The sequence below is a fragment of the Gouania willdenowi genome, chromosome 17, assembly GCF_900634775.1.
Source record: "Gouania willdenowi chromosome 17, fGouWil2.1, whole genome shotgun sequence".
NCBI lineage: Eukaryota > Metazoa > Chordata > Actinopteri > Blenniiformes > Gobiesocidae > Gouania > Gouania willdenowi.
The window spans coordinates 697,900-724,604 of NC_041060.1; the positions used below are offsets into that span (position 1 = coordinate 697,900).

Here is a 26,705-nt window from a genome sequence, read left to right on the forward strand (position 1 = left end):
GTACTTTTGTGTATTTTTCTCTAATTTTGTTGTGTTTTTATGTATTTTCTGTGCTTTTGTTGTCATTTTGTGTGTTTTTTAATTTTATTGTGCGTTTTCTTTTGGGTCACACAAAAATTGGACCGCATGTGGCCCTCAGGCCGCATGTTGCCCATGTCTAATGTACAAGACATTGGTCCAGTTGCATTATCTTTTCATTCATAGGAATCGCGAAACACATAAACAAGCTTTTCAGTCGCTGTCTTGTTTTAGATGCGATAAGTAGGAAACCCTTCTACGTCATGGACACGAGGGGAATATATTACAATATATATACATATATATAAACACGCCACCTTTGAGCGTAACACATTAGCTTGATTGTTCTCTGAAAATAAAACTCAATTTCTTCAAAATTATCCCAAGCAAATTGTCCTCATGTTTTAAAAAGACAAACTTATTTTTTAACCACGTTTCAAAGTTTTTTTTGTTTTGTTTGAAGCCTTTTGTTTATCTCTTCCCAAACTAACTGGTATTTGTGTGAACGTGTAATTCCAGTGACCCTGCTGGATACCAGGACAGTGCCAGGAGAGCTGAAATGGGCAGCCAGTCCTGTAGAGGGAGGGGTGAGTGGGAGCTGCCTGCTTTTATTTGATTTATTCTTTAACTTTACACTGTTTACAACACACACACACACACACACACACACACACACACACACACACACACACACACACACACTCTGGGATCTGTAAATAATCATCCCACAGAAATGGGCTCACCAGGCCTGAGTGATAAAACTGCTGGCATTGGTTTTGGCAAAGCGGGCAAGTAAAAATGTAAAACCAGCTTGGAGGTGGGAGTCATTTTTAGGGTTTTTTATTGTTGTATGACGGCCAGATTGAAGCTTTAGGATATCAGTCTCATATATTTAGTCTTCTCTCTTTATATTCTGCTCCAGTCTACTTCCTTTAACAGGTTTTCCACAAACTTAAAATCATTCTGTCACATGTTGTTTGATTGACGAGGTCCTGCTCTGCACGCACTGAGCCCCGCCCCCTCCCCCTGACCTCCCTTACAAAGATATACATACTAAACTACATTTCTTCCTGTTCTCCATAACAGCTGCGTTTTCTGCGTCAACTGTAACTCTAAGAGACACATAAAGACATCAGGTTTGGGACAGCTGCTGGATTAGTTAGTTACATTACATAAGCACAATAGGGCACACACATACACTCTATTGACCAAAAAAAGATTGATTAATATTGATAAAATATTGATTAATTCATTCATTTTTATTTAGCATTTTATTTTGTCCAAAAAGGGAAACATTTTTAATATATATATATATATATATATATATATATATATATATATATATATATTATAAAAAGAAAAAAAGTTTAATTTATTAAGCAATATTTGAATTTTTTATTTATTTTTTTTTAATTTAGCATTTTAATTTGAACAAAATATTTTAAAGAAAAAAGTTTAAATTAAGAAGCAATTTTTTAAAATAATTTTTAGAATAAATTTTGCATGTTATTTCAAACATAAATTGAAAAGAAAAAAGTTCAAATTAACCAGCAATATTTTTTGCATTTTATTTCAAGCGACAATTTAAAAGAAAAAGGTTTAAATTATTAAGCAATATTGATTTATTTAAATCAAAAGTTTTTCGGAAAAAACTTGTATTTAAAAAAAAAAAATACATATAATTTTTTAAATATATTTTCTTTTTATTTAGCATTTTATCTCAAACAAAAATGAAAAAGAGAAAAGTTTTAATGAATAAATATTTTTATTATTTTTTGACATTTTGCATTTGATTTCGAACAAAAAGAAAAGTGAAAATTGATAAGCAATATTTTAAATTTAGCATTTTATTTATTTTATTAAAAAGGAAAATAGATAAAAAAAAACAAGGGGAAAAAGCATAAACACCCCCTTTAATCACCCTATGATTCATTGCAATATTCCTGTTACTTCCTTTACATAATGAATATTTTTAATAAACAACATGCAATGATATATAATCAACCAACTGCACTAATAAACTGTTTACATTATTCATTACAATACATGCATGTAATGCCAATTACTAATACATTTTTGTTTTAGAATTGTGTACATTACCACAATAAATATATTACGTATCTATCTATAATGCATGAAAGGTCTGTATGTGTGTGTGTGTGTATGTGTGTGTGTGTGTGTGTGTGTGTGTGTGTGTGGAGCAAATATCTTCCCGGTGCCGTGTCTGTTCGACCTGAAACTTTGTCAATGACTTCCAAATACCACAAGTGTGTGCATCTGTTATTTTGGAGTAATTTGGTCATTTCCAAATGTTTATTTTAGTTTTATTTCGCCCGGACGGCACATTCATGTTCACCAGAAGTGAAAGCTATTCAGCTTTTGACCTCAGTGTGAGGGGGCGCTAGAGCACCATCACTGAACACCTCCTCTCTGGTGAGACCAGAGCCAATCACAGTGGAGAGCTAGAGTCACATGTGCAGCCAGAGCCAATGGCTCCTCGCTGAAGACCTGGAGTAGCACCAGACGAATGAGAGGACTTCTTCTCTTTTCAGGAAACATACTTTTTGACTGTCCCTTATTTGGTGATTACGTTTCAAAACGTTTATTTAACCGTTCGCTGTTTAGACCAAACGGACGGGACCCGGAAGTTATTGGCGGCTGTGTTGAAACAACAGCAAATTTACAAAATACTAAACAATATTTGTACAAAATTACACCAAACGACAACAGAAATATGAAAATGACTCAAAATTCACAAAACTAAATATTTATAAATTAAAAAAAATACACAAAATGACAACAGAAATGCACAAAACTACACTAAAAGAGATACAAAAATACACAAAATGACTCCAGAATCACACTACAATGACAACATGAAACAATAATTATACAAAAAATGCACAAAAACACAACAGAAAGATAGAAAAATACACATGACTCCAAAAAACATACATTGCAGATAAATACACCAAACAAAAAAAATGTAAAAATGAGTAAAAAAACAACAAACACATTTATCATGTTCATGTCTCATAGAATTAAACCAGATAAATCACACACACAAATAAACCCCTTTAAAACAGTACAGAGTATGTACATCCAACCTTCAAACACATACTCATTTGGTCATATTTGACTTGACTACTCTACTTAAGCTCCTCCCACTATATGAATACATACTTCCGACAGGCACTGAACTAGTGTATATTGTTAACCAATGCATTTAAGAACATTTTTTAACCTTACAAACCTTTTTTTTTGCAGCTATCAGCACTAACACGATGCTAAGAATGTTAAAAATGTGCAAAGAAAACCAGATTTTCCCACTTTCTTGGTTATTTATGTCAAACATGAAAACTCAAATCTTTGGCCCTGCTGTTAGACAAACTTTACGCCATTAGCTCATCTTTATGTTTCAAGAAAATGCCTGTGACGACGCATCGATTGGTCTAAAAACGAACTGACACGCCAACATCCCATCTGCCCTAAACACTCCCGCTGTGTGTCACTCTCTGACTCTTCCTTCCCTTCCTTCTCTCATGGACACGGTGCATTTAGAGAGTATACATCTCACAGCGTATTATTATTCAGTGGCAATAAAAAGTCCATTTGAGTGGTGGGGGCTCGACGGTCATTTCAAAGGTCACAGTACAAGGCAAATAATCGAGTGGATTTAGACAAATGGTGGCGTGAAGGTTCACTGCTGTAGAAGTACGCCTGCGGAAACCTTGGAGTCGCAACAAATCTGAAGTGCTGTCCACTGCACAAAATGGATGTAATACTAAATGTTACCCTGTGAGGCTTTAAATGGCAGCAGTGAATTAGAGGATGCGCCTCAGCCTCTCAAATGCTTTGCTGTCCACACAAGGACAAAAAGTTCTCCCAAGGCGACAAAAAACAAGAAACCTTAAGATTTGTTCTGTTGGAATTCTTTGAAATGGTCAGCACTTCATGTACCTCCACAAATACAGCTTTGGATCAACTTTGTGTCACGTGGTTAGTTCCACTTTGTGTCTGCAGAGCGTGGAAATCATCCCAGAGTGAAAGCTGTTTAATTATAAATTATAGAAGAAAATACACGGTTTTGTTGCATGTGCTTCACCTCTCATTTGAAACTTTAGTGCAAGAAACATTTCAAATCCTAATTTAAAGCCCTCCAATTTGTGACAACAAAGATACGCAGTATTACTTCCAAATAACACACAACACGATTACACAAAATACACCAAACAACTGAAAATGTACAAAACAACAACCAAAATGAAAACCAAAAAACACCTCAAAATGAATCAGAAAACTACAACAAACTCACATAAAATGAGAGAAAATGACGACAAAAACACAGAAACCCTTTGTTATTTCCTGTATTAAAGCTCAGATCAATCAGAAAGTTGGCCATCTTTGATGTCCTGATTGTACTGATATGTATTTAGCCATTATGAGACGATAAGCTGGATAAATGGATACAACTTTTTGTTTCTAAAAGCTGCTTTCCCAAGTAGTCTAAACAAAACCTTTATCTGTCTTTACACAAGGTGTTTCCATAACGCGTTAGTGTGGCGATACCATCACATGAGTAGTAATGCACTGTGTGTGTGTGTGTGTGTGTGTGTGTTTGAAGTGGGAAGAGGTGAGCATTATGGATGAGAAGAACATCCCCATCAGAACATACCAGGTGTGTAACGTCCTGGAACCGAGTCAAAACAACTGGCTGAGGACGGACTGGATTCCTCGCTCTGGTGCTCAGCGCGTCTACGTGGAGGTCAAGTTCACCCTCAGAGACTGCAACAGTCTGCCAGGGGTCACCGGGACCTGCAAGGTACATCAAAGTTACCAGTCAGTGATTCTCAACATGTGGCTCACTTTAATTATTATTCCCCCAGAAAACCTTCAAAGTTGAAACTTTTTAAACCTTTGGCCATTTTCAAACTTCCTGTGTTCCATTTTCAAAAAGTTCTGACACTTAACAATAAATATCCCTTTATTCCTACTTTTTTGTCCACTTTTCATCCAAATAAGCTATAAATACCAATAAATACCACTTGTTTCCTTTTTCCGCCTACATTTCGCCCTTTAAATCTACCCTTTGTCATTACATACCACCCGGTTCCTTTTTATTTTACCCATTTTTTGACCACTCTTGACTGTTTTTGTCCCATTTTAGTCACTTTACACTTTTTTTCTTGCAATGTTTTTGCCACTTCTGGACCATTCCTGTTACCATGTCGACCTCCACTCACTCGTCAATAAAAACATAGCAGACCAGACCAGCCCACTTCAGGTTCACCCCTGGTTTTAGATCACCTCAAAGACTTTCTGATTAGGGGGTTTGCTTCTCTAATATCATCCACGTCTTGTGTTCATTAGTCCATTAAATGGGCCTTTGATTATATATTACAGCTGGTGCTTATTCAAGCATGGGAGCCACTTTGAGTCATTATCATGTTAAGAGAAAAAAGATGATAAATAGAGCCTGGGCCACTCTGTTTCTACGTTGGTTGTCTTGCAGGAGACGTTCAATCTGTACTATCACGAGTCTAATGAAGACAGAGAGAGCTACATCAAAGAGAGCAGCTTCATTAAGGTGGACACTGTAGCAGCAGACGAAAGCTTCACCCAGGTAACGCTTCCTTTGTTTCCTCACTTTAACGCACTCCTATATGAACAATAAATTGTTTTTTCCCCAACGAGCCTGTTCATCTCAACTGCCTGTTCTACTCCTCAGAGGACACTTATGGTATTATTGCTTATTTCACCTTACCTTTACCCCAATAAAAGTTCCTCTGAGTTTCTGAGAAACAGCTGAAAAAGTGACGACCAACTCGACTCACAAATATAAGTACTAAACATATATACAGTGGTGGGGGGAAGTCTTTTTGTGCAATTTGTCCCACTTAGGCTATAAAATGTAGCCCCTGGGGTCCTTGGACAGCTCTCTGATCTAGTGTGAACAAGTGTCTTTTATACTGATAACCAGTTCAAACAGGTGCCATTAATACAGGTAACGAGTAGAGGACAGAGGAGCTAGGGCTAGGGAGTAGGGCTGCACGATATGGACCAAAAAGCTCCATATTTTTCATCAAAATGGCATTATACGATATAAATCTGGGTCATTTTAATTCAAATAAAGTCTAACCAGGAAGATAATTCAGGGTTTAATCTTCTGGTGTAAAATGCAACACAAGCTAAAATAATGTCACGGTGCTTTAAGTAAAAACTTGTGCGTGTCATAATTACGGACAACTAAAGTAAAAGCACAAAATGACTAAAAAAACACACAAACACATGGAGAAATACACAAAAGAACAACAAAAAGAGTTGGATTTATACAGCGCTTTTTTTGAGGAGACTCAAAGCGCGTCACGCCACTCACCCACATCGGTCATACCAGCGGTGGTGAGCTACAATGTAGCCACAGCTGCCCTGGGGCATCTACAGCCCCTCTGCACAATTCATACCCATTCATACAAGGCAATTTATTTATGTGCCCTACGACAATGACTCGGATAGAGTGGGATTCGAACTCCAAACCCTTCGATTGTAGGCCAACCCACTCTACCACTGATTCACTACCCAGATTTTAATAGTATTTAAAGTATTTAAGGCACCGATAATATTCAAGCAGGATCTTAAATTTCCTTGATTTTGTGACCAATTTTTGTTTAATTTGGGGAAAATTTTATGATTTTGGAAAATATTTGATTACTTACAAAACAATTTGAAGTAAAAAATGGCTGCCATCTTGTGATATCGTCATGAAAAATATATGCAGTTTCATTGATATTGTGAATTATCTGGGGATTTACAGAATGGCCGAATTGGGAGCCTTAAATGGCCGGATTTGGCCCCCAGGCCTTGAGTTTGACACAAGTGCTCACTCACACATGCTGTCTTTTATGGGAGAAAAAGACAAAAGTGGCACATTTGTTGCAACTGTTTATTAATAAATGTGTCTGTGTGGTATTTCAGAATAGTCTTTGTGCTCAGACTCCATTTGAATTAAAATGACCCAGATTTATATCGTTTATCTCCATTTTCAGAATAAATATTGAGATATGAGTTTTGGTCCATATCGGCCAACGCTACGATATTGTAATTTTCTATATCGCCAAAATAGAAAACTTGATATATGTTGAATCTCGATATATCGTCCATCCCTATGTGAGAGCCAGAATTCTTGCTGGTTTGTCGGTGTCAAATATTCATATTTTACGCAATCATTTACAAATACATTCTTTAAAAATCATACAATGTGATTTCCTGGATTTTTTTTCACATTGTGTCTCTCACAGTTGAAGTGTAGCTATGATCAAAAACACGCACCTGTACATACACTATTGCTAACGTTTCTTTCCTCGCAGGTGGACGTCGGAGATCGCATTATGAAACTAAACACCGAGGTGCGAGATGTAAAAGTCACCACTAAAAAGGGTTTCTACTTGGCTTTCCAAGACGTCGGCGCCTGCATCGCTTTGGTTTCCGTCCGAGTCTTCTACAAAACCTGCCCGCTCACTATTCGGAATCTGGCGACTTTTCCCGATACGGTGACTGGAGCCGACACTTCGTCCTTAGTGGAGGTGCGAGGGTCATGCGTCAACCGGTCAGAAGAGAGGGAGGAGCCTAAAATGTACTGCGGTGCCGACGGAGAATGGTTGGTGCCCATTGGCGGATGTTTTTGCAGCCCAGGATACGAAGAAAGGGGCGGTGCTTGCAAGGGTGAGTTTAGATATTCTTCTTTACGCTAACACGCTAACATGTTTCTGTAAGATGCTGCTGTTTGGATTCTTGTTTAAAGTCTCAATTTCATCACTTTAAAGCGGGTTACGCACATAAACGACCGTGGTAGAGCTGGTTACCGCGGGTTACCTGTTTTGACACTTGTATCCAATTTTTGTCCTTTATTTATTTTTGGTCACTTTTCATCCAAACAAGTTATAAATACCTATAAACACCACTTGTTTCTTTTTTCTCCTACATTTTGCCTTTTTTGTTCCACATTTTGCTCTTTTTCACGATGATCTGCCACATTTTGCCCATTTAAGCTACAACTTGCCATTTCATACCACCTGATTCCTCTTTATTTACCCATTTTTTGGCCCATTTTACTCACTTTACACTTTTCTTTCCATGTTTTTTGCCACTTTCGGACTATTTTTGGTCGCCTTTTACCTGTTTTGATACTTTTATCCAATTTTTGTTCTTTCTTTATTTCTTTTCTTGGCAACTTTTCATCCAAATAAACTATAAATACCTATAAATACCACTTGTTTCCTTTTTTTCCCAACATTTTGCCTCTTTTTGTTCAAAGTTTTTGCTGTTTTTCAGTAGTGTTTGCCACATTTTGCCCTTTTTCTCTATTGTCTGCCACATAAACGACCGTGGTTGATTGGGTTGTCCAATAACCGCAGGGTTGTGGGTTCGAATCCTGCTCTATCCAAGTCATTGTGGTTGTGTCCTTGGGCAAGATACTTTACCCACATTGATTTGTATGAATGGGTATGAATTGTGCATGAATATTGGTGGTGGTGAGAGGGGCCGTAGACGCGAAATGGGAGCCACGCGCTTCTGTCAGCATGCCCCAGTGCAGCTATGGCTACATTGTAGCTTACCACCAATAGTATGATTGATGTGAATGAATAGTGGTTTCTGTAACGCGCTTTGAGTCTCCTTGAAAAAAATGCTATACAAATCCAAGCCATGATTATTATTATTATTATTATTATTATTATTATTATTATTATAAAGACTATTGGGCTGTTTTTGTACCAATTTTCCAACCAAGAACGGCAAACACCAGATTATCTTCTGATTAATCAGATTATCCTGTCAACTGACGTGTGTTAAAGGTTCAAAGTGTCTTGAAAACTGCTTTCAAATAAAATGCAATATTGTTATGATTGTTAGTATTATTATTTTAATTTGGTGTATTTTGTTGTAAAATGTCAGAGTGACTGCCCTCTATGGGTTAGAACCAGGCTATTACAATTGAATTCTGCTATTGGCTGAGAACAAGATCATGTGACGTCATTGGACCATCGTGCATCACAAACAACCACTGTTGGCTCCGCCCCCTCCTATAGGAACTAGTGCCTGTGGACTATAGTTAGCTATAGTGAGTACTGAGCAGCTAGTTAGCGTAGCATAGATTGTTCATTGGAGATTTTATAGTATACACTGGGCGTGGCTTACCTGCTCCAGGAGCCCCTCCCCTTTTTATTTGGCAGGTCAAGAGAAACCAGGGCGTTTATTAACTCTTTAAACTTTAATCGTTTTTGTTGTCGTACAGTATCTCGTGCAAAATCTGGCGTGGTCTCAATTTTGGGAAGTTTATTTGCCCGTAATAACATCAGATGATGGAAAAAACGATAAAACAAAAGTCAACGGAAATGTGTAAAGTTTAAAAGATGTGGGAATATTTTGAAATGGAAAATGGGAACCTCTACACACCATCACATGTGTTCAAACTGGCCTTGAACCTTTAATTTCACCACTTCCTCACGTCTCACCACTACTGCCTTTTACTGTGTGTGTGTGTGTGTGTGTGTGTGTGTGTGTGTGTGTGTGTGTGTGTGTGTGTGTGTGTGTGTGTTCAGTCTGTGTTGTGGTGTTTTAATGTATACTGATTAAACCACCTTGGGTTCTCTTAAAAGGCACTATACACATTTAACTTTTTATTATTATTATTATCATTATCAGAAGCAAAAGAACAATAAATATGGAGGGGATTTTAAAAATACAATATTTATTAACAGTTTTTGGATACGAAATAAATATATTGAATATAATAATTAATTGACAGAATGTGTAAAAAAAAAAAAAATAAAAAATGGATTAAGGCTGATTTTTCCTCTTCTTTTATCAGAAAAACAAAAACAAACTGAGGAAAATAACAAAAATATTTCTATCTAAAGGAAACAAAAACTTCTTTAAAAATCTAGTTATTATTACGTTGCCATTGAAGTGCAGAATATTCTTACCACTATACGACAGAATAAAGTCACTTTATATTCAACCAAAAGTTACACTAATGACATTAAACTCGGTTTGAAAAATCAATAAGTTTCTTAACCTTAACCACGTTTTTAAAAGACTCTATATTCACATTAAATACAAAAGAAACGTACTTTATTTACTGCAGGGATGGTTAACTGTTAACTGTTATCACAGCGGGGCCACATTATCAACATTTATGTTAGCATTTAGATTAATGAGCAATCTGAGCATTAACACAAAAAACAACCAATGTTTTTTTTGTGTCATTTTGGGAATTTCTGCTGGCATTTTGTGTATTTTATTAGTGATTATATGTGTTTGTCATTTATTGTGTTTTATATTTGCATTTTGTTTATTGTCAATCTGTGCCTTTTTTGATTTTTTCTGTATTTTTGTCATTTTGTGTGATTGTTGTTCAGTGAGTTTAGGTGCTTGTTTTGTGTGTCAGATGTCCTTTAATGTGTATTATGAGTCTTTTTTGTGTTTTTGTTGTTGCTTTGTGTATTTCTGTGTACATTCTGTGTATTTTACTGTTGTTTTGTGTGTTTTTGAAGTTTTGTGTATTATGTTGGGCTTTATATTACTTCCAATTTCTTGAAATACAATATTTGGTGCACAGAATTAGACCGAGGGCCACATGTGGCCCCTGGGCCACCAATTGCACATGTCTGATTTACTGTATTTGAATATAAAAGGTTGACTTTTCATCTGCCAAACATAAATTCTTTCTTCAGAATCAGCAAAAACAAGAAAACTTCATAAAGCTAACAAACACTTCCTACACATTTAGTTATTACAAGTGTTATAACACTTAGAAAACCTCAGTTGGTCTTTTAAGTGGATTTTATTGCTGTGTTGATGAACGTAAGCTTTAAATTTGCTGTTAATGAGATTCTTTTCAGGCTGAATGCGTTCACGCTTTCACACCAGTAGCTTATAATCGTGTTTATTAGTTAATGACAAGTAACAAAATCAACCCCCAACTTCAAGTTGGAATATTTTTCTCAAGCTCTAATCACTAATCAGACTTTAAAAATAAAATAAAATCTAATCAAAGCTCCGGGTCTCAGTGTGAAGTAATAATCAACGCCATCTGGACTAAAAATGTCCCCACAAAGCTTCGATTATGATCATGATAATAATCATATTCACAAGCTGCTCACAAACATACATGTCCTACCTCCGTCACACACATTACAGCAGATAAGCTTCCTCCATCACACACACACACACACACACACATACAGTCATTTTGTGTATTTTCTGTTCTTTTGTGTATGTTGTTGTCGTTTGTTGCATTTTTCAAGTGATTTTATTCCTTTTTTTGTCATTTTTGTGCTTTTTTGTTTATTTTTATATCTGTTTCTTTATTTTTTGTTGTCATGATGTGTATTTTTGCTGTTGTTTTCAGAATCAGAATCAGAAATGTTTTAATGGCCAAGTACAGTTTTTAGGACAGTTCAAGGAATTTGTCTCATATACATTTTTATGCCATTTTGTGTGTTTTGAGTCATTTTTGTATATTTTATTTAAATTTTTTGTATATTTGTCTCTTATTTTGTGTTGTTTTGTTGTTCTATTGTGCTTTTATGGGGGTTGTTTCGTGTGTTTTGTGTTTTTGGAGTGATTTTGGTGTATTTTTGTTGTCGTTTCATAACTATAGTCCAAGAAAGAGACTGGAAAGGAGAAAACACTCACTGATCTTTTCCCTTCAGTTTTATTTATGAACCCTATCCCAGCAGACTAATTGTATAACAAACAGACTCATAATTCAAAGAGAAAAAGAGGAGACGGTGAGCGGTGGAAGGAGAAGGACGGAGAGACGGACGTAAAGAGCCAGTCGGTGTCAGTTGGTGATAAAACCAGAGAAAGAAAGTGACTTTTTTATGTTTCGCAATAACAAAAAAAACCATCAGCCAAAATTATATGTGATTTCTTTGTCCTGTTCGCCCCATTTGTTCCCAATGAAAAGCTGGGGGGGGGTTAGGGGGAGTCCCTGAGGTCTGAAAGATGTTTCTTCTCATCTAGATTTAGGAGAGACCCTTGACTCTGTTGAACCTCCAGCAGATGTGAAGTGCCATCTATCCATCCTCTCCTCTCGTTCTCTAACCGTGGAGCAGCTTGTCGGCTGAAAGCAGCTGCCTCTGTGCAAATCCATCACAGCGTGCACGGAGGAGCATGCTTAGCTAAATGCCTGCCTGGAACGCTCTGAACATTTGTAGGAATGGGAAAAGAAAAGGAGGAAGGGAATGAGACGTAGATGTTAGAGATCAATTTGTCTCTCAGCACATCACAGAGGTCGAAAGGTCTCTGGTTCCTCCAGAATCACGTGCCTTCACTTTGTCAGCAAAAAAAACGAAAGAATTACAGAAAAACCTTCTGACCATCGCTGGCTTTCAGTCACAAGTCTAACCCAAACAGGAAATGTTCCTAATTCCTTTTTAGGATTTAGTTTGACAAACTAACAGTATTATTGCTGAAGAACACGGCCGTAGAACCACATTTTGGGCCCTGGGTACAAACCATCTTGTTGGATCCCTATTTTACGTTATGTACACTTCTTTTTCCCCTCCCCATAAACTATACTAATATTCTTTCATTATTATAGAATTATTATTCTTCACATCAACCTTACATCATTTTTATATTCTAGAATTAGTTTTTGATCATGTTTAATAAAGTGTGTTATAAATACGATAGCCACCTTAGATAGTTTATACTGCATTTTATTTGAAATAGATTTATATTTGAGAAATTATAGGTTACAGTTATTTGATATTTATTGTGTGTGATGTGTAATCCTTTTTTACCGACTTTCTTTTCTTTCCTTTACCAATTACTAGACATTTTAGGCGACCCCACATGGGGTCCAGACCCTAAGGTTGAAAAAAAACACCATAACCTAATGACTCCATATCTATTGCATGTATGTTATATGTATTTTAGTGGTTTTTTGAATATTGTGTTTGTGACATAATTGTGCTACAATTTAGTGGTGGCTGATTAATATTTATTTATTTTGTATTTTTTTTGGGGGGGGGATGGGGGGGGGGGGTATAACTAACACACACACACACTAAGCAAACGTCTACAAAGGTTAATAAAAGGTAAATATAGAATGATTAGAATCATGAGGAGTCTGGACACCTACAGCAAAATGTATTCTTTAATATATATACAGTATATTTTTTCATACTTTCATTTCCAATTAAGATTTCACACGCAAAAGGAATGTTCGAGCATTTAAATGCGCAAGAGTGCACTATAGTTTATTTCAAACAAAATAATATATTGCCTAAAAAAAGACGTGTTTTAAAGCTGACCTCTGGAGAATTGAGTCAAACCTTCTCTCCCTCTCCTTTATTTCTTTCTTTCTTTGTCTTTTTGGCCTGATTTTCCTTTGCTGAGGAAAGACATGGTTTCCTGCTGCTGTCTATCTCCCACAGCAGCAGCACACGCCCCTGCTCAAGAAAATACTATATTTTCTTGTAATTTAATGAAACAGGATTATTTCATGTTGTAGAGGCCATTTTATCACACTTTTAAAAATAGGAGACGATAATTAGCTACATTTTACAAAGGAGATCGTATTTACTTACTATTGCAGTATTACATTCGTTGTATGATAATTAAAAAATAAAAATAAATCCACTCATTAAACAAATGTTGGAGACACAGTTTGGGGTTTAGTTCCTTCACATATGACATTATGGAGAGGGCACTAATGATATGAAGAGGAGGTACACAGTGGGGGTACACGGGACAAAACGGTAAGGAACCACTAGATCTCTCCAGTTGTGCTCGCTGCTTGCAAGGGACGGAATTTTTCAATTGCATATGTTTGTTTGATTGTAGAAGGATTTCCTGGTTGTGGCGCTTTGTGTTTACATAGAAATAGTCATTATGAATTAAGTTTTACATGAAAAACAGGTTTATTCGCCTTTATTCAGTTCCGCTTTGGGTCTGGGGGTTGGGAAGACTTCTGAAGAGCTTTAACAACAGATATTTGGCTTACGAGTGAGAACATTTTAGACACTGTTGGCAAATGACACCAATAGAGACAGAACACGTATTCAAGGATATTGATGCAGCTTTGTGTTCCTATAAATCAGCATTTTTCAGCAGCCTGTGGCTCTCTGTGTAGACGTTCCCAAATCATACAGCGTTAGATGCCAGAACTAATTTCTCCTGCTCAATAACTTTTGAAATCCCAATAAATCACTATAAAAACCACCCAGAAACATATTGGTCATTAGTCTTGGCCAGCGACGCTTCGATCTGGCCTTATTACCTTCCATTATTCATTTTTGAGGGAATGGCAGATCTTACATTACATAAAGTGATGTTCCTACTTGTGCAAGAGATAATCCTGATTTAGTCCATTCTCTTATTGTTCCATGTCTTATATAATGTATTTAATCAGCTAAAGACAAACTTTAGCTGATTAAATATAATACAGTATAGGGTGCATTCACACTGGTTTGGTCCAGGACTCGGTCAGAATGGACGAAGGACAGCTGATCATTTTATCACCCTGGTTTGGCTCTGTTGGCGTCCAGAGTGCAACTTCTGATCTGCTCCAAACAGCCTCTGGTGCAGTTTGGCCCCCTCACTGTAACCAGTCGTTACTGGAGTAGAGGCTTCTGAAAGCTCTCCACTATGGAGTACTCAGAAACTTTCTCTGTTTGTTTTTGTTTAAAGTAAATGTACAAAATGACAGAAAAGTACATCAAACAAGAGCAAGAATACATAAATAAACACAAAGAATTACAACATTGCAGGAAAATACAGTATAAGACGAGATAGAAACACAGAAAATATTCTAAAAACACACAAAACTACTACAAAAATTAACCAAAAAACAACAGTAATATCAAAAATTACTCAAAAAAATATACAAAATTACAGAAAATGACAACAACAGTACACAAAAAGACAAGAAATACACAAAAAATGACTCTGAAAACCCACAGTACCAACAAACAAGCAAAACAACAACAGAAATAAACAAAAATTACTCCAAAAAAAAACGCAAAATGGCAACACAAACAATATGACTCCAAAAAACATATATTTTAGAAGAAAAATACACAAAAGGACTACAGAAAGGAACAAAATGCTTCACAACAAGCAAGTCAACACCAACAAACAAACACAAAACTACTATAAAAACTCTCTGTTCTTTCCTGTATTAATGCTCAGATCACTAAAAATGTCAAAGGTCTGGTATGGTTGGATTAGTTCCAACTTCACATTCTTTTAGGAACACTTTTTATCCAGTTGTTTGTTAAATATATATCTTTTGATGGGTTGATAGAGCGTAATGAGGATGAGGAGGAGGGGATGAGAAGCTCTGGGAGGAAGAGGGGATTAGATGTTGAAAGAGGTGAGAAGCTGGTTTAAAAGAAGGCCAAAGACAGCAGAAGGCATCAGTGTAAAGGGGTCCCTCCTCCCCCTGCTGGGGGTCTGTCATTGGGTGCAAAGGGGACAACTAGAGGAACACAAGGATAGGGACCTCCCCCCTTCTTTTCAAACACCCGGTTACGACCGAGGTCGTGACTGAGCTTGATGAAGACGTCAAAAACGTTGAGTGACAGCCACTCACGTCTACAGAAAGAGTTTAACCGAAAAGTGCAGGGTCACGACCGAGGTAGATGAAGACGTCAAAAGTTTGACAGCTGCAATCCGTCTGGGAAGAATCGGAAACGAAGGAGGAGAGACAACAGAAAGAATTTGAAATGCGTTGAGAAGCACAATGTCTTTCACTGGCCTCCTTTCCCCCTTTGGTCTACATCAGTGGTTCCCAAACAGGGGGACAGGAGCACATTGCAGGGGTACTCGGAAAGATTTAACAATTCATTTAAAAATTATTGGGAAATGTTGGGAAATTTTTGGGCTATTTTTTTTGGACAAATTCACCACAAACAAACAGTACTATTTAATAAAATACTAATTTAATGCTGTAGAGGACGTTTTATCACTTCTGACAATAGGAAACAATCATTAGCTACATTTTATAATGGAGACTGTAATTAATGATTCATTTTTTTATTTTATTTAAAAACAAATTTTACTTACTATTGAAGTAATCACATAAAAGTTGCATGGTATTTTTTATTAATTCCACTTTAAATTCCGCTCATTGTTTGACATTAGTTGATTAAGGGAAACATTGTTGTGAACCAGGACGAACATGCGCAGAACGACCGGAATTAAACGTTTACAAGATTGAGGAATTATTCCACTCAGAATTCAAATCAGTTTGTTTACATCAGAGGTAGACAACTTTTATCACAGCGGGGCCACACAATCAGAAGGTCACATGATCAACATTCATGTCATATTAGAATAATGAGTGATCTGAGCATTAATACAGGAAAGAACAGATAGTTTCTATAGTAATTTTGTGTGTTTTTCAGTCATTCTGTGTTTGTTTGTTGTTGTTTCGCTTGTTGTGAAGCATTTTGTGTATTTCTGTAGTCCTTTTGTGTATTTTTACTGTAAAATATATGTTCTTTGGAGTATTTTTTGTGTATTTGTGTTGTCATTTTGCTTGTTTATTAGTACTGTGGGTTTGCGGAGTCATTTTTTGCATTTTTCTTGTCTTTTTGTGTACTTTTTTGTCATTTTCTGTAATTTTGTATATTTTTCTGAGTAATTTTGTGTATTACTGTTGTCGTTTTGTTCATTTTTGTAGTAGTTTTGTGTGTTTTTGGAGTATTTTTATCTTGTCTTCTACTGTATTTTCCTGCAATGTTGTAACTCTTTGTGTTTTTTAATGTATTCTTGCTCTTGTTTTGTGTATTTTTTTCTGTCATTTTGTACATTTACTTTTGGGGCTGCATCAAATTAGACAGAGGGCCGAATGTGGCCCCCGGGCCGCCAGTTGCCTATGTCTGGTTTACAAGAAGTCGGTTTAAAGATGATTAAATTTTTATCCTGAATTAAAGTGGAATTAAAGCTCTCATGAAAACGTGGCCAGTGTAGAAGGATTTGATGGTTGTGGTGCTAATGTCTGTACACCTGCACTGGTTTCCAAAACAGGCAAGAGAAGACACACACACACACACACACACACACACAAAGAGAAAGAAATGAAAGCTAGAAAGTGCCATTGATGGCTGAATGAAGGACTAATCACTGCATTCACTTGAAATGGGAGATCATTGCATCATATCATGAACTAAACGTGTGTGTGTGTGCATGTGTGTGTGTCACTGACTTTGTATCTCACAAAGCATTTCCCTCCAATATCCTCCTCACAGATTGGAGGGCTGCCCAGGAATGCCTGGAGAAGAGTGTGTTGGGACAAACAGGCAGGGTGTGTGTGTGTGTCTGTGTGTGTGTGTGTGTGTGTGTGTGTGTGTGTGTGTGTGTGTGTGTGTGTGTGTGTGTGTGTGTGTGTGTGTGTGTGTGTGTGTGTGTGTGTGTGTTAGGGCTAACATGGACAACTAAAGTAAATGCACAAAACAACAGCAAAAAAATACACAAAATTACTACAAAAACACGTATTGACTTAGAAATACACAAAATAACAATACATATACTTAAAAGGACAACAAAAAACATAAAAGGAGAAAAAATGCAAAAATACAAGAACAACATACATAAAAAATATACAAAACGTCTCAGAAAGACGTCCAAAATTACCAAAAAATACACAAAAGGAAGAAAAAAATACACAATGTATGAACAGTTGCACAATATGAGCCAATTTGGTTTTTTTCTCCTCTAAGGGACAGCACGTGTGAGTGAGTTCTGTAGTGTGGCTTGTTTAGTGGATGGTCTGTGTTTTCATTAAGAAGTAGCGAAAGCAGCAACTCCTAAAACTACTATTTTAATCCAAAATAAGCTATGAAATTAAAATATGTCGATATAGGCGATATTCTAATTTTCTTTATCGCCAAAATAGAAAACTCAATATATTTTCAATCTCAAGTTATTGCCCAGCCCTAGTGTGTGTCCACGTGCACTCATGTTTATGTGCAGCAGGTGACGACCCCAGTGATTTGGTGAATGGAGCCAAACTCAGGTGGGGAGAAGTGTTTGCATTCCACTGTGTGTGTGTGTGTGTGTGTGTGTGTGTGTGTGTGTTATTGTCTCCCTCTCCCAGGTTGTTCCTCATGTAGAGGAGATTTGTCAGCACCATCCGTGTGTCTGGCATGAAAACAAACCCTCATTATCCTTCTTTTCTCTGCACCAACACTGCACCCTGATCCATGGTCGGGGCAGGTGGGGGATGATGATGATGATGATGATGATGATGATGATGATGGTGGTGGTGTTGGAGAGGGGGGGGGGGGGGGGTGGTGATGTGTGTCTGCTAAGCAGGATGGGGGGGGGGGGGGGCATTGTTTTCAAGTCCCTTTGAGATGCTAATCCCCAGTGTTGGCTTTGGGAAAACACACACACACACACACACACACACACACACACACACACACACACACACACACACACACACACACACACACACACACACACACACACACACACACACACACACACACACACACACACACACAGCTCTAAACCACCACTTTAGTGAATTTAGAGAAAAGCTGAAGCTGCTGTTTTTCGAATCAAGCCACTCGTTAGGTTTTAAATTCAAGATCCAAGATTAGATCTGAGTGAGAAATCGATTTAATCGATCATGAATCGATTTCATTGAAATTTTCCAAAATCGATTCATAGGTGCTGAAATGGATCATTTTTTTCCCATAGCCCCAGTAGCGGCGTTAGTAAAGTCGACTAATGCTCAACACGAGAGTCAAGTCACTTCGGAGTAAAATTTGAAAGATCAATACTGGATCAAAATCGAATGCTGATTAATCAATTCAAAACCCTATTAATTGAAAACAAATGGATTCAGGACATTGTGACGATACCCAGCTCTATAGATCCCTCTGGGAGAAGGAGTCACATATACTCAGTCACATGGTCAGTGTACGTTTTGGTCATTGGATTTAAAAAAAAAAAAAAACATTTTGAAATTAAAAAATTATGATTGAAATTTGAGACATTTTTCTCGATCAGAGTTGAGGCGAAACAAACAAACAAAACCATTGATTTTCTATTTTTTAAAACAAAAAATGAAGGACCTGTAATCTGAAGCTAGATAATTATATCAGGGATTTATCTAAATTAGCTTCACATAACCAAACATTGTCCGTTAGACGGACGCTGTCCTATGAATCTAGATTACAACTCACTAAATTAACCAGGTGATTCCAGCCTGGCTACGTGCGCACTCTAGTGACAGAGGTGGATATTACAGCGTCAGACCAATCACAATCACAGAGAAACTGTAGAGAAACTGTAGAGAAACTTACGTTACAAATGAGGAATAATTCTATGAAAATATGAAGAAATAAAATCCATAATTCAGACCAAAAACAACAGTTACTGCAGTAAAATCAGAAAGTAAATAATGCAGGAATTAATGAGTGTTATTGATTAAATTAGTGAGATTATAAACAGAGAATAAACAAACACTGATCAGTTTCACTTTCTCTTTTAACTAGTCTGTGTCTCTGATACTACGTTCATACAGATCATCATCTAAATCATAAGGTAGAATATATTTATATTTATATTATCTACAGGACCAAGGCTCTCTGAGTCACCACAGAATACATTAATTAATTAGTTAATTTATTCATTTATTGGTCTGAAAGCGCCTGATGCACGCAGGCGTTATCAGCTGATTTATTTGACCTTTTTTACTTTATCAGTCCATCAGATATAAATCTCTATGTTTCCTATAGGATGTCATCAGTAAATAAAGGATACATACTGTATTCTCTCTATGGACAGCTCGTTTTCTAAGAGATCTGATTGGTCAGGAGGCGGGACTTTAGTACTCACTCAAATCTTATCCAGAACTAAACCTGCTCCCGACCAGGTTAGTCGTTCAGCCTAAGTTACCATGGTGATTGAGCTCCGTAAGACGTTGGCTAGCTTCGTAGTCCAGCACACACTGATTAAATCCCAGAGGTTAGCGCGGTAAGAGGAAAACTAGCTTCGTAGCACACGCCCCAAAACATACAACAAAAGAGAAAAACATACAAAATGACAACACAAAATACACAAAAAAAAAACATGAATTTTAAAATGAAAATCAAATCAACACTTTTTTTTTTTTTAACAAACAATCAATGACTAACACCTACACTACTGACCCCAGATTAGGATCTTCTCTTTATCCCCTGCATTTCCTAGGGTGTTAATTAAAGAGGTCACGACCCCAGTGATTAACAGTGTCCCTCCCTCTCATGTGATAGTCTATCAATCAATCAATCAATCAATCATTCCCTCCTACCATCCATCACACAGACAAGTGTCAGACTGAAGCGTCAGGGGTACTTCCTCTGTCTCCTCCCCTCTGCTATCGGAAGGAACAAGGGACGATGACAGACGACACGGGGTCAAGGAGACCACATACACACACACACACACACACGCACACACACACACACACACACACGTGTACAGTGTGACATGTCGACAAGGCTCTTAGTTGGATTTGCTGGAGCTACATTTGCATTTTCACGAGCAGAAGAATGCATATGCAAATGGGGACAATGCTGATAGTAATCAAAGGGCACCTCCCCCCCCCCGCCTCCCCCCCCCGCTCTTTACTTTGTCTTCTTTCCACACACCTCTTCCTCTTTATCACTCACTCGTTCAATGTCTGGGTCTTTTTTTTTGTCTCTAACAACCTTTTCCATCATTTGCACTGTCACTCATTTGTTTCGAGCATCAAGACGGCTAATTACAGTGTAATTATTATTCCGTCGTACAGGCAGAATCGAAACGTACACACACACACACACACACACACGGTTACATGATGTTTTTTAATTCAGAATGAGTTATTCTGAATTAAATAATATCGGAATTAAACTGCTTCATGTGTACATGAAAACAGTATTTCCCAATTTGAGGTTTACATGGAAAACAGGTTTATTCAGCTTTATTTAAATCAGCTTTAGGTCTTGGGGTTGGGAAGGCTCTGATTGGACGTATCACGTCTCTCGGAAAAAACACACAACAAACCTTTTACTCCACCTCTGGGTCCTAGTGCCAGCCGTCCGGTGAAGCCTGTTCCGTTTACCGTGTTTACCGAGGTTTGTGTGTGTTTAATAAGTCCGTGTGTGTCCGTGTAAAAGTCTGCATGTTGATGCTTCCGTCCATCCACTCTTTTCATCCTTGTATTCTAAGGCTCTTATAAATAAGTAGTTTTGGCTCTAGTTCGGACGGCCATCTTGGAATATTTCGTCATTGCATTAAATCGCACATGTGCAGAACGACCCAAATTAACTTAAAGCGGCATTAAGCAAGTAAGGTGTTTACAAGAAAGTGATATTATCTCATTCGGAATTAAAATTGGAATAAACCAGCCTCCTAATTCGGACTTAAGTTTAATTCGGAATTACATTAGCCTTAGGAATTGAGAGTTTACATGGTCAGTTTGAAGAGGAATTCACTTTTATTCTGCTTTAAAGACGAATTAAAGCTCCCATGTAAATGTGGCCATTAACATGGGACTCGTAAAATACACAAAATGACTAAAAACTCAAGAAAAAAAATACACAAAAAGACAACAAACAACGACAAAAAACACATGCCCATCCCTGATCTAGATCGTGTCGAGAATTGCTCCAACCACAATGTGTGTAACATATACTGTACTATAATGTAATCCAATGAATCCCTTCATTTAGTCCAAAACACAGTAAAACTGCTGTAAAAAAAAATAAAATGTAACGTCCTATTTACAGGAAGAAAGCAGCTCCGCCCTGAATTATTTTTTTAATCTTTGTGAGGCTGAACTAAGTCATTAAAAATCACCATTTTTAGATATATGTTCATTTTTGCTGCAGTATCATAACATGAACTGTGAAGAAGAACCAACCTAAAGTCTCAAAAGTTAGGGACCTTTTCACTGAAAACTTCTACTACACACCTGAGGTAGAACTAACATCTGTGATATAAATCTAACAGTAATATGTATAAAACTATTTTATATTTATATTTTAAATCTCAATAACCTAGCTTTGAAAGGAAGTTTATGGTCGAATGGCTCGAGCGCCAACAAATAACTTGTATTTTCAAAAGAACAACAAATTAATTCATATGTATTTTGTACAGTCACGGTGTTTTATGGTACTTATTTGTATATTGTGTACATTATATTGAGGATTGTATTTTTTCAAATGAATTGGGGGAAACAAATGAAAACGTTTAGTGAGGTTTTGTGCTTGTGCTCGTACCACCGCACTAGTGCAGCTCCAGCTTTTTTCACGGCCCTTGATAGCGTTAAGGTTAATGTTGGGTTAATGACACCCTCCCAAGCTCTTACTCCAGGTCACCAGCACTTTCCTTTCTGAGCCAGCGCGTACAGAGACACAAAAGGCTACTTAGAAAATACAGACATAAGGGGGTAGGTACTAAAGAAAGTTTACGGTTCTCTTTCTCTCGCTCCTTCTTTTGCTTTTCTGTGTCGGAGACAAAGATAGAAGGACTCGTTGGGTAAATCAGACAAAGGCAGAAAGTCTCTCCCCCTGGCACATTCTTTTTCAGCCCTATAATCAACTTCTAAATCAGAGCAGGTCAAATTCTTTCTTCTATTTTTCTCGCCCCTTAGCTTGTTGACATCTTCATTAAAATTGCTGGAGACGACTATTCTTTTTTAATCAGATAAAGAAACTGTGTAGGCCTACTAAATCAGAAAATTGGAGAAAAAAGCATTGTGGGATATAGAGTCCTGTACACAGAGATATAGAAGTGTTTTTTTCATTCTTAAACAGGCTACGGAGATATTAATTTTCTAAATCTGAAGAGTTTTTTTTATGTGTTAGATCACAAATCAGACATTAGCTGCGTTTCCGTTACCCTTGGAAATGCGCAAAATCTAAATCGCGCAATAAAAACTGAAATTCCAAAAAAACGAAAAGAAAATGTATAATAGATATTTTTAAATTCATAGAGTTTATATTTTTATACTTGTTGAAAAAGCCCTGTGAGGAATTCCTAGTAAAGTTAATAAAAAGTCAAAAGTTCATAGAATTAAAATCCATGGAGAGGTTCAGACCTTTGGTTAGCAGCTCATTTAAAACATGTAAACTTTTTTGACCATGCTTCCTAAGGACAATGAATTTTTTTTATTGTGGGAGAATCCAGAGAAAACCCAATAAAACTATTTATTATTCTTGTTTTTCTACTTAAACACAAAAAACATAAAATCACATTAAACAGGAGAATGAAATAAAACTAAGAGAGATGGAACCTTCCACACTTTAAAGGATCCATTCTTTCTCACATTTTGCACCAAGCAAAACAGCTGAAGAACTTTCTCAGGAAACTTATTTTTCCATCCTTCTTCCTGTTCTTCTTCTCTGCTTTGTCCTGCTCCTTCTGTTTGTTTGTCATGAGGACGAGCTCCTTCTGCAGAAGATCAATTGTCCATCGCTGGTTCATCAGAAACAGTTCATGCTCCATTTTCTGCCAGTCAGCGTCCATCTTATATAAAATCCAATGCATTATTATCATTATAATCATTTTTATTCTTTTTAAATCATGTAAATCACATTGAATTCCCGACACAAATACATCTGCCTTGTTTTGCTTTAAAAGAATCGTATTTGGGAATCGTTAAGAATCGGAATGGAAACGAGAAAGCGGAATCAGAACCAGAATTGTTCAAATTCAAATGATGCCCAACCCTAATTATACGTACATGTATTTGATGTAAAAGCTCACATTTGATCAATAATATTCCAGCTTTTAGCTGCAGAGGTTGAAGACGTTTGTGGAGCCTCATCTAAACCACACTGAGAAATGATGCCAGTCGTCTTCAAAGCGTTCTCACAGTGTGACACTTAGAGCGTTACATGGAGATGCAGCCAGAAAGAGAGAGTGATGAGAGGGACAAAGACTGACGAGTGGAGGTCGAGGAGGAAGTGCATGAATAGGATTGGGAAATGTTAAAAAAAAACCAGTGCATGAGAGCGTAAATGTGAGGAAGCTGTGGCAGATGGAGAAGGATGGTTAGTGTGAGCAGATTACAGAGGAGAACTTCCTGATGAGAGTGTCATAAAGCAACATTCCTATCCACTCCCATTGGGGGATGTCTTCATCTGTCTTGGAAAATGTGAAAGCTTTGGGAAAAATGGAGTGCTTGGGAACAACAGCGGGACTGAAAGAAGAAGAATCAATAGCATGTGATGATGAATACGAAGATGGTGAAGGGATTTTCTCCTGAATGTAAAGAGGGAAATACCGTATATTCTTTAACCCTCCGTACTCTGACATCTCTTATGTTGAGCCAGTAGACGTCGAGGGGTATAATTATGCACTAATTTATTGTATTGTTGCTCTGTCAGCGTGTGAACTCGCTGATGTACAGTGCAAATAGTCCTCTCCGTCGCTCTTTCTGTTGCTTCTTTATTCCGTATATTTAAATGTCAATTATATTTGTGTGGGCTGGCAGTACTGGAGAGTTTTGATTTATTCAGCTCGAGTGTTTCTGGTTTTCTCTGCGTGAGTGGGAGCTGATCAGTAAGTGTTCTTTTAGGTGTTTCTTTCTTTCTTTGCTCATCAAAATGAAAAAGAAAAGAAGTCAAAGTGTCCCCCTCCCACACACTGTATCTGTTTCTCCCTTTGAATTTTTCCTTTAGTCATTTTTCTGTGGGTCTGAAAGCCATGTGCATATAAAAGACAAACAATCTTCATTGACACGTTAGTCACTTACTGTACCATGGATCAGTCGCACTTCATTCTACTTCTTGTTTTCAAATAATACAATATATTTGCAGGGGGCAAACGCTAATAAACTATTCATAATCGACCTAGATACATTAGGTGCAGCCATAAGACTGATCTAAACCTTTTACCTTTTTACACACAAGAAAAGCCAAAAAATAAACTAAATGACATACAAAAGTACAGAAAACTACACAAAATGTAAAAAAAAATGCACAAAATACAACTAAATTAAACAAAATTACTTCAAAAACACACAAAATAATAACTAAAATGCCCAAAAATAAAATATAATACAAAACAACAACAAAAATACACAGGAAATGACACAAAACAGGAAACATGACTCTGAAAAACATACAAAACTAAAAACACGTATAAAATAAGGAATAATATACTAAACAACAAAAATACATGAAATTACTCCAAAAATGCACACATCAACAACAAAAACTGTTAAAATGACATATAAATACATATAATAATAACTCTAAAAACATGTGGCAGAAAATGTATTTGAAAAATTAGAAATAGGTTTAAAGAGAATGCACAAAATGATTTTAAAAATGTAAAAACACATAAATCGTCAACAAGAATACCAAAAATAACTTAGTAAACAACAAAATCACACAAAAATACAACAAACAAAGACCAAACACTTTGTTTTTCCTTCTAAATACTGGCATGATTGTTTATAATATGACCCTTGCAACTTGCTCATCCACTTCTATTTTATTCATACGATAATCACAACTTTTAGGATTATCTCCGCTATTAGCCATAGGAAACCATCCACTCCTCTTTTATACCTGCTTATCCTGGTTTGGGAAGCAGAAGATTACAAAGACCTGCTGTATTATTATTATTATTATTATTATTATTATTATTATTATTATTATTATTATTATTATGGTCAGAGTGAAGGTTAGAAATAAACTGTTTCCAGACTCACAAATGATGAAAAATGAAGGTGGAACTATACATGTTACGACAAGATATTGCGATAAAAAAAATGGTGCAAGATGTATCGTCAAGGATACGAGTGGTATCGTAACTGCAATTTTTTTTGGGTCTTGTTTCCTTTCCAATAATAATAAATTGTTATTGTGATAACTTTATCGTATCATATCATGAGTTCAGTGTATCGTCCCACCTCTATCTGTGTTCTTTTCCCCTGAAACTTGTATGAGATAAAGTACAGCTCTATCTCATCCAAACAAATGAGCTTTATCATACACGAATCTAAACAATTCACATACGTAAAAATGTGAACGCTCTTAAAATATAATTGCTTTGAACTTTGTTTGAGGTTTTCTTCTACGTGATGTCTCATTTAATTACTGTATGTATGTTTGTTCTTGAATGAACCACTCAGAGACTCTATAGCTACGTGTTTCTAGATACTGTAGGTGGAAGTCAAGAAAACAGATGAAGCTTTTGACGAGTGTGGCAACTGTCTTTAGTTTGTGATTGTACTTTTAACGTGTCTTTATTTTTCCGTCTGCAGCCTGTACCGCTGGTTTCTACAAGGCCAGGTCCGTGGACCCTGCATGTGCTAAGTGTCCTCCACACAGTTACTCGCTCCGGGACGGGGCCACCGTTTGCGACTGCCACACCGGATACTTTCGTGCTGACTCTGACCCCGCCTCCATGTCTTGCACACGTAAGAACTCGCACATACACACAAAGCAAACACTGCAAGACAACACCCTGAGTAGAGTACAGTATATGGGGTTTTAGGAATAAAAGGGGTAAAAAACTAACTCTGTCATTGTTTGCCAGATGCTCTATCTCATCCAAACAGAAGCAAACATGTGTGAAAGACGCCTCTGTCGTAAGACCCTATTACTTATGACTAAGCCACCATCTACATTCTGTCTCAGAGTGATAACTAAAGACATTAAGAAGCAGACAAACGCACTCTC

At 36.9% G+C, this 26,705-nt stretch overlaps 1 protein-coding gene across 2 annotated transcripts in view; it reads left to right on the forward strand.

Annotated features, from left to right (window-relative positions):
• The window catches only part of LOC114478994 (ephrin type-A receptor 4-like), a 47,750-nt gene that overhangs the window by 2,213 nt on the left and 18,832 nt on the right, over positions 1-26,705 (forward strand). For both annotated transcript variants that reach the window (XM_028472382.1, XM_028472383.1), the window contains exons 2-6: positions 538-605; positions 4,643-4,840; positions 5,531-5,641; positions 7,383-7,737; positions 26,288-26,443. In XM_028472382.1, the coding sequence (XP_028328183.1) occupies positions 538-605; positions 4,643-4,840; positions 5,531-5,641; positions 7,383-7,737; positions 26,288-26,443 (888 nt within the window). The remainder of the gene's footprint in view (positions 1-537; positions 606-4,642; positions 4,841-5,530; positions 5,642-7,382; positions 7,738-26,287; positions 26,444-26,705) is intronic.